Raw genomic sequence first — 10,795 nt, forward strand, 5'->3', positions numbered from 1 at the left:
AATACCACATTTCTTGTATGCTTTGCTCTTTTCTCTTATTTCTCTGCTCTATCTCTGCCACTGACTTATTTAATTGAGAGGTGTTATCTTCAATCCCTGAGATTCTTTCTTCTGTTTGATTTACCCTATAATTGAGGACTTCCACTGTGTTTTGTAATTCCTTGAATAAATTATTAATTTCCAGATGTTCTGTTTGATTTTTCGTTAATATTTCAATTTCTTTAGTGAATTTTTCTTCCAAGTCCTGGGTGTGTGTGTGTGTGTGTGTGTGTGTGTGTGTGTGTGCATGTGTGGTTTCTTTGTATTGGTTATCCATTTTTTCTTGCATATCATTGAGTTTTCTTACAATCCATGTTTGAAATTCTTCTGTCATTTTAGTGTTCTCAATTCAGTCAATTGTCCCTTGCTAGAGAGCTGGTGTTCCCTTTTTGTGGGATGTGCTTTCCATTTGATTCTTCATACTTCCAGAGTTCTTTTGCTGAGTCTTTCCCACCTGGATCAGTTGTTGCTTCTTACCTTTAGATTTTTGCTGGGATAATGACACGCCCTGTTTAGTCTCTGACCCAGTAGGTGGTGTTTGTGGGTGAGATTTGACCACATCCTGTATGATAAGTCAATAGATGCAGTAAAAGGGTATGCAAATTGACCTCCCTGTCAGTAGGTGGCGCTTGCCAGGAGGAGCAAGCTGCAGTCTTCTTTTGGGGTTCTGTAATCAGCTGTTGTTCCTCTGGAGAGACACTCTAGTTCCTCAAGCAGTGAGTGGGGCCCTGGGACTTCCAGGTGTGTCCTTATTGCCCACCTCAGTGGGGGCAGTTTGGGGATTCAGGCTGGGCGGAGCTGGGTTGGGTGAGCCTGCCTTCAAGCTCCACAACTGCTGTTAGCAGAGGTAAAAAGTCTGTTCTCTGCTTCTGGGCAAAGCTGCCAGGGAGGGGCTGAAATGGCCCCACTCAAATTGAAAAGTCTACGTGTTGGGGAGGGGCTGTCTGAGACCTGCAGTCTGGTACAGGCCTTGCTCCTTTCCACCCTCCCCTATTCCTGGGTTTCTTTTGGGCCTCTGCTGGCAGGCAGGACCTCAAGCCAGTGGATCTCCCCTGGCTGTGATGCGGGACTGGAGGTTTTCCACCCAGGATTGCAGCCTGAACTGGGAGCATGACCCTCTTGTAGGAGTAGGGTTGCTCCCAAGCACACTGCAGCTAGGATGAACTCTAATCTGTCCCTGAAGGCACACACACCTCAGTGGACTCATTCACAAATATCCCTCCTGTGCTCCTGGGCAATGCGACTAAGACCTGGGTGTACAGGATCTGGTCTGCAGGGCTGTCCCCCAGGTCCTGGAGATCAATCCTTGACCCTGCCAGGGAGAAGAGTGTTGGTCTCAAGTCCTCCACGGGGTGCCCAAGCTGGAGTAATGTCTCCCCACCTTGGGATTTGTCCCGCTCTCCTGGAGTCACCAGGGAAGCAGCACCTAGGAGGGCTGGCAGGTAGGGAGCTCACCATCTGAATACCCCTCAGCCTACTTTAGGGCCCCAAAAGGAAAGGTCCCATTCCCTGCACATACCTCTGGGTGGTGGCTAAATTGTCTCTCAGAAGCCATGGGTAGGGAAGGGGAAGGGGAGAATGAAGCAATATGGCACCTGCTGATCGGCTCTGGTCTGCCTACTGGGAGGTGCCCCAAGTGAGCTGGGAGCCCAGTGTCCTGTCCGCGAGAGGCTCACCACTCACTAGAGGAAGCCGTCTCTGGGCTGGTGTTAGCAGGTCTCCTGAACTGCTCAGGAGCCCACCAGCAGTCCAAGATGCAAGGGAGGGGAAATTTAACTGCTTCACCTACTCTTGTCACTGGTCTCCAAGCTTCTCAGGGGCCTTTCTCCTTCCAGTTCTCCTCCGCAACTTCTTCCCATGGAGTCTCCTGTAGTTTCAGGCACCCTTCTTTCTGACCCTCATCTGGTCTATGTTTGTCTGCCTGTTTATTTTTTTTCACTTTCTTCTAAAATCTATCTTTCTTGCAGAGACACTCTGGCTGGTGGTTTTTCTCGTCCACCATCTTGCCCCCCCAACCTGAGACTCTATATCTAAAAAAAAAAGAAAAAAAAAAGAAAAAGGAAGTAGGAACTATAGATGATGGATATGTTAAATTGCTGACCTGCAGAAGTCATTTCACTATGTGTGTCATATATATATCAAAACCTCATGTTGTACACTTTAAATTTACACAATAAAAAGTTGAACCTTAGTAATAATCTTGGAAACACTAATTAAAACAATGATAAAAGATAAAATATCTTTTATAACAAGTGATTTAATTTTCTAATTAATACCAATGTGTTGGACATTTTCGTACAATCTTAATTGGGGATAAATCGATATAACTTTGCAATGCAATTTGTTAGTATATACTGAGAGCATTAAAATGCTATGCCTCTTTACTAAGTTATTTCCACCTCAAGAGAACAGAAATGTGATTATTAACCACTTGGTGAAATTTTGGGTTGTTTTTATTTTTATTTACATGTTTTTTATTTTACTTTCTATATAATATACAGGTAATATAAAAACATTTTAAAATGAAAAAATAATCTATTAATTTTACATGAAAAACTTAGATAACCTAACAACCAAACTTCTAGGAAAATAATTAAACACTATGTTAGTACAACTATGAAGTTGCACTAGGTTTAGCCAAGCCCTTAGGATAAATAATTAAACCTGCTTGAGTTAGGACAAGGAATACTTTACCAACAAGCACAAGATTAAACTTGCCAAATAGTTGCATGGAGGGAAAGATATTCTTTAAGGAAAAAAAAAAAAACTTAGGGCTTAAAAACAGTGTTCCTTAAACTGTGATGTAAGTGTATATCCTAATTATCTGGAGTCATTTTTTATAATGTGCATCTTTGAGTGCCAACTCAAACCCACTAAATCAAAACCCCTGGGCACAGGGCATAAATGCCTGCTGTGTACCTGGCTCCAAGGATGGTTCTCATGCACAAAATTTGAGAACCACATTACAGAAAAGTAAAGCAGTATGACATGCTTTGGAAACTGTAGATAATTTAGTGCAACCGAATTATAGGTTACAGGAAATGAGAGATGAATCTGGAGGGGAATGTCATGGTTCACTCATAAGAAGTCTTAAATGACATGCTAGGGGCTTGGACAATAACGTGAAAATTCCACCAGCAACCACGCAAGAGTTTTAAGCAAAGTAGTAACCTGATCATATTTTTTTTCCAGAAAAATTACCCTGGCATCAGTGTGAATGACTGGATATGGAATAGACATAGACAGGAAGGGAAATTGGGGAGTGATTCAATTTTTCTGGCATAAGATAAGGAGAATTAGAATATATTTAAATAGATGCACTTGGTGACCAATTGAATATGTGGGTGAAGGGAGAAGAAAAAGTTTTGGATGATTTTGATTCCCACGTTGCTTGCTTCCATCTCTAAGTCTATAACTATATTTAGACAAAGATATTTTAAAGCTACAACTCTGCACCTTTCCACGTTTCCTTATCTTTATCACAGGGGCTATATTTTACTAGAAATATGAAGCTTGTAAAGACAAGTTCCTGCCACTATGATGGAGTCCACTAGGTCATAAGAGGGCTGGTGAAGGATTAACAGACATCCTTCTGATGTTGATATTTTTAAGTCCACTCCTTCGGGACAGTCTAGAAATTTATCTCCAGATGAACCACAGCTGGAATTTCTGCAACCACTATTACAATATAGGGACAGACCCTCTAAAGAATATTCCCTTACTGGATAAGATTGTTAGCTAACGGTCTACAAGACCGTTGGTGGAGATGGCATGTATACTTGGGGGACTGTGATCCAAGCAATCTAGGAGGTTCCATTGCAGTTTCTGTGGTTGACTGATGTGACAATGTGAATGTACAGAGGAGACATGAGTGGCAGTTCAGAGTAATTTTTTTTAAAATAAAGATTATCTTATTAAAAGCCATTCCATTCCTAGTTCGTCTTTTTGTGTCACAGAATGAGACATTCCTTTTAATTAGGCTGTCTGGTGAAACCACAGTTGTGACTTGCCTTCACACTGACGGTGGTAAGAAGGAATTTCCCCTTGACTACAGAATGTCCTATTAAACTAAAATGGAAGAATTTGGGGGCATTAGAACATTTGTACCAAAAGGATCTACTTCCTCCCCATGCTGAACAGAGAGGTGCAAACATAAGCTGAGATGGGTCTATGACCCCCTAAGGGCTTTGGCTGGAGAGGGGGATAAAAATAGCAAATACCACATCCAGCTTCCCTTTGGGGATTCTAGGAGCCCCCAGAATCCCCAAAGGCACTGCATCACTCACTCTGCAACCCCAGAGCACACACAAGATCTTTCTGTTATAATCATTTTCAAAAACCACTGAAAACAGTCATAAATACAGGCCTTACTCAACCAAAAACCTTTTAATGGCATGCTTCTTTTTGTCAAGTCTCATATTTTGTGTGTGCGTACAAAGCATTGCCTCACCCCCCACCCTTTTAAAAAATTGTATTGACTTGTTTAGAGAAACCAGGATTTGTCCTATAGAGTGTCCAACATTATGGATTTGGCAGTACATTTCCCTTGGTTTCTTGCTCCTGTATCACCAATATTTCCCTGTAATCTGGCAATATGATAGTAAGATCTAGAGGCTTGACTAACTTCAGGTTCACATTTTTTTTCTCCAATAATACTTCATGGAGGGGGTGTGCTTCTTATTGCATCATATCAGGAAGCAAATAATGTCTACAGCCAAACTTTTATGGGTGTTAAAATTATTTATGAGTTGGGAGACATTAGCCTGATTCCCCATGACAGTGTTCCCTAAAAACCTTTTATGCAATAGTTTCAGTATCCGTTACCTAGATTCTTACTTTCATTAGGGGCATTTTCTAACATTTTAATGTATCGTATAAATTAGGTGGAATTCTATGAATAACTTTCATATACCTTTTCCCCTATGATAGTTTTTAAAGAATATACAAAAATAAAAAGGATAAACGCTTCACTCTTTCTGTTAATTCATCAGTTTTCTAAGTAATGAAATAATGCCCTCCAAAAGTTACCAAGGAAGTGTGTGTGTGTATAATTATGAACTCAGATTTTTATATGTTTATGTATTTATATATATCGTGGTCATTATTTGTTTTGATGCTCATATTGTCTCATTTTGGGTCACTAGGAATTCCTTAAAGTTACTCTCCTGTTTTTGTGATATGATTCATTAGTCTTTGATAACTTCTTTGATTTCTAGAATAAGATGGCCCAGGTTCACCTTACATATTTCCTACCCCAGAGCTGGATTCAGAAATTTCTCCTAAGGGCCCTGATTCACTTTAGTGAAAAATAGTATTGAGAGACCATAATCTGGATGAGAGGTGTACTTATTGCCACTGAGTTGTCATTGCTTCAAGGACTTTTCAATGGAAAGGTGGGAAATACATATTATTTTTTGATAAAGAAGATCAATGATGAGTTTATGCTAATATTTCTAATTCCAATTTAAAAGTTTTTTCATTTATTTCATTTCTTTACCTTTTTACTTAATTTCTTTAATTTTATGCTTGTATCTCAGTTTCTCTCAACACTGAAAATCTTGACTTCTAAAGAAATGTAAAAACTTATGTTTTGTTATACAACATATAGCATAATATAGTATTCTAGATATAATTGGTTTAAAATAACCACACTGATATTACTAGCAATAGTAATAAGACTACTAAATGCATTTTCAGATTTCTTCAGAATTTTTTGGACCCTTAGACTACATACCCCAAAAGATATATGGCCAAAATACTAATTTTGAAAGTCACTGAAAATAATTATATGTCCTTTATGTAATTATGCCATGATTTGATGTTCAATTGGGTTCAATTGTTTTGGTTTGTTTTCAGTGTTTAAAGGAATTGCTTTTTCTTTTTGATTTAATCTTGGTTTTTAATTATGTGAAATATTAACATGGTCCAAGATCAAAACTATATAACAAGGTACATTCACTTAAATTTTATCTCCATACCTATCCACTCCTCTTTTCCCTCCCTCCCACTATAGGTAACTATTTTTATTATCTTTCCATCTTCTGTGATGTTTGTGTGTATGTGTGTTTATTCATAGGCCCTGTTTTTAAAAATGTATCCTAGGGTCAGATGATATCCATATATAGATTTTCTGCTCATTCCTCATCCATAATATCTTCAACCAATCCCCTGTTGATGAGCATCTGATTTGCTTCTAGTTTTCAGCATCTGTCAATGTCCTCAGACATATAACTATTTGTCAAAATGACATTGGGATAGACTTTTAAATGAGGGATTGTTCAAGCAAAGGTCAAATATATTTGCAATTTTGCTAATATCAATATGTATACACAAACATATACATGTGAGTAGAATAGATAGATTAAGAAAAATAAAGAGACAGAAAGAGATAGATATCTCCTCTGCCCCAGAGGAGAATATTTCTGATTCTAATAAATTGACTAGCTTTTTAATTCAGTCAAAAAAGTTATCTTTTAAATAAATCCCCTTATTAATTTATCACACTGCAATCTAACAATCAAAATGGGAGTGTTGTTAGTAGTGTCTACATAATAATACTTGTAATATTTTTTAAAGTGTTAGTAAATTTGCAACTTTGTCTTTTTGAGCCTAAAATATAATCCAGCTTTTAAAAGCAAAATGAAATACACTTGCTAGTCCTTTTTATGCTGAAATATGTTAAAAGCACATGATTATATTACCTTACGCTATTTCAGTTACTGTCATCTTCGGAAATCAGGAATATCAACCCCAAGATCTGGGTGCGTCATATTTGCTTTTTTATATCTTTGCTTTTATGTCTTATGCATGGCAAGAATTTAATCTCATAAACAGTTAAATAGTGAATTAAAAATGATAGATTCACATTTGAATAGCAGCTAGTTATATATAAGAAGTACACAAAAAAGTGACTTTTATCAATAAAAACTGGTGAATAAATCTCTAATGACTTGTTTCCTCATGCTACCATATTACTCTTCACAAATAACCATAAAGACAAATAAGCATTCACAAGATGACATACAAAAATTGCTTAAAATTGCTTCTTCTGAATTTTCAGCCTTCTACTGGCAAAAAGCAGCTTTGGCATCTTCTTACTCTTTTCCTTCTTCAAGGCTAAAACCAACAAAATAACAATCAAAATCATATGTCTCCAGTTTGTAGGCTCACCATAAGTCACCATTTTCAATATGCTTATGAGCTCACCTCATCTTATTTTTAACGATTGTAAAGTCGGCTAAACTCATTATATACTGAATAAAATTCTACTTTTAAAATACAAAGATACAGCTATTGTCTACTGTAGCTAGCCAGTATGAGCATTTTGACGAAACTGATTAGCACAAAAGTGCTATTTACATAGAAATAGTCCAGAAATGGCAATTTGCTATTAGTAAAATGGATACATAAAAATATAATTTTGCTTGTGAATTATTTATAAAGTTTCCCTAAAAATTGAATTAAAAAAAACTCACTACCTTTTGCACAAACATGTTTGCAATCTTTCTTGTTAACAAAGTTATTTTCATTCCCTCCGCAGCCAGTGTAAGTGAAGGCCTCACAGGTTTTGTGTCTTGGATTAAAATAATAGCGAGTCACATTAGCAGAGCATATTCCCTCATCTTTTGGACTGTAGCAAAATGATGGACCTTTATAAAAAAGCAAATAAAATTAGAAATGCTATAATACCAGAATTAATAAACTGTGATGATTACTGAAGTAACTAAGGAAAATCTAATCCTACAGAAGCCTCATTCTGAATCCAAAATATCATATTAAACCATTTAAAAAGGTGTGCCTCAAATTGAAGATAAGCTTACATACTATATTTTGGTAATTATACATTTTTATAAAATGGATAGAATTTATGTTTTTGTATCCTTTAAATGTGAAAAGAAACTACACCCAAAATACAGATATGTCCAGGTAAAAATGGGCTAAATTTCAAAGGATTAATGTATGACAAGCCTTGGTAAACTTTCTTGTATTGGTAGTTTTATTTTAAATGTTTTTAATCAGCTCCCCTTCCATTATTAATCAAGAATACATATACCTAATTTCCAGGTAACCACTGTAACATTTACATCTATATAAACAACTTAAGAAAACATCAGGAGCAACTACCTCCCCATTAATTCAAGATTTTGTACATTTCACCATAGAGCTTTATCAAAGTCTCCGACAAAACAAGGTTTTTTGGTTTGTTGAATCTTTTAATCTGTGTGTATCTGGTGTATCTGGGGGAAATGTCTGTATTGTCTTTCTCCAGAAATATTAAATACTGTGCAAGTAACCCATCATTTCAAGGATGCGGTGTGGTGATGGGATAAGGTAACAAATGGAGAGGCGAGAAAAGGAATTTAGAGATTTCTTTGTGCTGCAGTTTGCAATTACTGAAGAATACAGACACCTAACCAAAAACTTTAGAAATATTCACCATCTTAATTCTTTATATATTCCATTATCTCATATGTATAACTGATTCTGTACAAACCTGAGGTCATAATATTCATTAATGGATACTGTAATTTTTTATGTATAAATTGAGTAAATTAGAAATAGTTCTAAGAAACAATGCAGAAGAGACAGCAAATATTTGAATTATGGCTTTGTCACTAACCAGCCCTGAGAAATTAGAAAGTCATTAACTTTTCCTTGTTTGTATCCTTACAATTAAAAATGGAGACATACTACCTCCTCATAGGGCAACAGTGTAAAGATTGATATTGTATCATATGCGAAATCACAAGAATGAAAACCATGTTAATTTCACATCAAATTGAGTTTTTTCACCCAAAAGTCTTAATAAAGAAACGAAACAGAAATACTATATTTACTTTTCTTTGGTGCACAGAAGCTCATACAAGTAGCTTCATCTGGAAACCGGTTCTCATTTGGCTGACATCCACCAAATAAGAATTTTTCACATGTCATGGAAGTTAGATTGAAGAAATACTCTTCTATGGATTCCCCACACCAGTTCTCGCTGACTTCCAACCGGCAAACTTTGGGAACTTCTAGGAAAAGAAAGACAATAAAACAGTGTTAGTCAAAAGTAGCCTTCTAAGTATTGCTTTCAAAAACTTCACTGTATTTTCAGAAACAACTGGGGAAAAAAGTCATCCCAGTTAGTGCTGGAATAGTAAATCTCCAAAAGAATGCCCACGAATATGGTGATTTAGCTTTTTTGTTTTTTTTTTAAACAGAGTGGATCCAGACCTGACTCAGTTGTGATGTATCTTTCAAGTTTAGTGGAAAGACTATGTTCTCTAATGGTGTTTTCTGATTGTTTGTACATATGAAGTCAATCAAAGCTTATTTACATGAACACACATTTCCCTCTGGCTGAGTTCCTTGAATGGCAAAGCCCTGTGTTCTGTTACAGGCCTTAACAAATACAGTAAAAATTTAAAAATAAAGTAAAATAGAACACAGTATTGTGAATCTCCACCATATTTCTAAACAAACCCAAGATATGTTTGGATATCAGGGGACAAAAGTAAAGTTACATAATTAGCTAAATCACATGTTAATAATAAAATCACTCTAAAAAGTATTCCACATTGATAATCGACAGGAGAAAATGTGTCCTCAAGGAGAGATTAAAAAACAACACAAAACATAGGTTTGGAACTAATAATAAATGCAGGAAAACACTTACGATACACTTCATATATTTTTCCCTCGCATGTATTATGCCCTATGGTGAAGTAACAAATCTTTCCCTGCGTCCACTTGGGCACTGAATTACGATAAATGTCAGGAGAGAGAAAATGCGTTAGTGGTTGTAATCTTGTGATTACTTTAGAGAAACTGCAAACCACGGGGCTTGGCTAATACTTGAGAAAATTCAAGCTAAAACTTTAGAAAGCAAGAGCCGGAAAGCCAGCTAAGTTACTCCCAGCCTTGTGCGCAAGGAGCGGCGCGCGCGCGAGCACTTACTCTCTATCCTCCAGCAAGCTTCCTCACAGGCCTCCCAGGTTTCGAAATTGTTGGCGTTGCCCTCGCAACCCCCGTACATGAACTGGCGGCAGCTCTGCGTGTACCTGTCATAGTAGTAACTGGGAACTTGGGCCCGGCAGGGCCCTTCGTCCAGGGGCAGGAGGCAGATCTCCGCGTTATTTCCTACAGGAGGGACAGAAGGAGAGCGAAAGAGGCGGGAAAGAGTTCAGCTGTATCTCCTAGGAGGGAGAGACATCGGGGGAGTTCTGTCCCCGCCGCTGCAGAGAGAGAAAGTGCGAAGTTGGGCGGGAGTGGGGCGCGCGCCAGGGGACTGGGGCAAGCGGAGCGGAGAGAGCGGGTGCAGGGGCTGGTGGCCTGGCCTGGAGGAAGCCGGGGGCGAAGAGAGGCTCCTGGACTGGCCGGATACCTGCGGACGTCTGAGCGGCATCGCCCAGCGCAGACCCCCTCAGGAGCAGCGGCAGGAGCAACAGCCCCAGCGGCCGAGCAGGGTCCATGGCGCAGGAGGGGCGGCCCGCGGGGCGGGAGGAGGGTGCGCGGCGTCCTGCCTCAGGGCGGACTGGGTGCGGGCGCGCACGGTGCCCGCTTTAAGTGGGGTGAGCGTCCCGCCGACCCCGGCCGGGGGCGGAGTCTGCAGGGGCGGCTGATTCACGGGCTGAGGCTGTGACCCCGCCGCCCCCGCGCTGCAAGCTGTGTTCCGCGGGGAGGAATTCCCCACCAAGTTGAAAAGTTGAACTTGCCTCCCAAACTTTCTCCTGCGGCCAGGCGGGGGTGCCCAGATAGAGCGTTCGTGTCA

General features: G+C 39.0%; 1 protein-coding gene across 1 annotated transcript; it reads right to left on the bottom strand.

Annotated features, from left to right (window-relative positions):
* Positions 1-6,412: 6,412 nt before the first annotated feature.
* On the bottom strand, positions 6,413-10,535 carry TFPI2 (tissue factor pathway inhibitor 2). The gene is made up of 5 exons (XM_012647826.1): positions 10,409-10,535; positions 9,982-10,164; positions 8,877-9,056; positions 7,518-7,688; positions 6,413-7,155 (listed from the first exon to the last, which is right to left on the bottom strand). The coding sequence occupies exons 1-5, from the start codon at positions 10,494-10,496 to the stop codon at positions 7,073-7,075; spliced, it is 705 nt and encodes a 234-aa protein (XP_012503280.1). The 5' UTR covers positions 10,497-10,535; the 3' UTR covers positions 6,413-7,072.
* Between the last annotated feature and the right edge of the window lie 260 nt (positions 10,536-10,795).

Source organism: Propithecus coquereli, unplaced genomic scaffold (assembly GCF_000956105.1).
Source record: "Propithecus coquereli isolate 6110/MARCELLA unplaced genomic scaffold, Pcoq_1.0 Scaffold108, whole genome shotgun sequence".
NCBI classification, from domain to species: domain Eukaryota; kingdom Metazoa; phylum Chordata; class Mammalia; order Primates; family Indriidae; genus Propithecus; species Propithecus coquereli.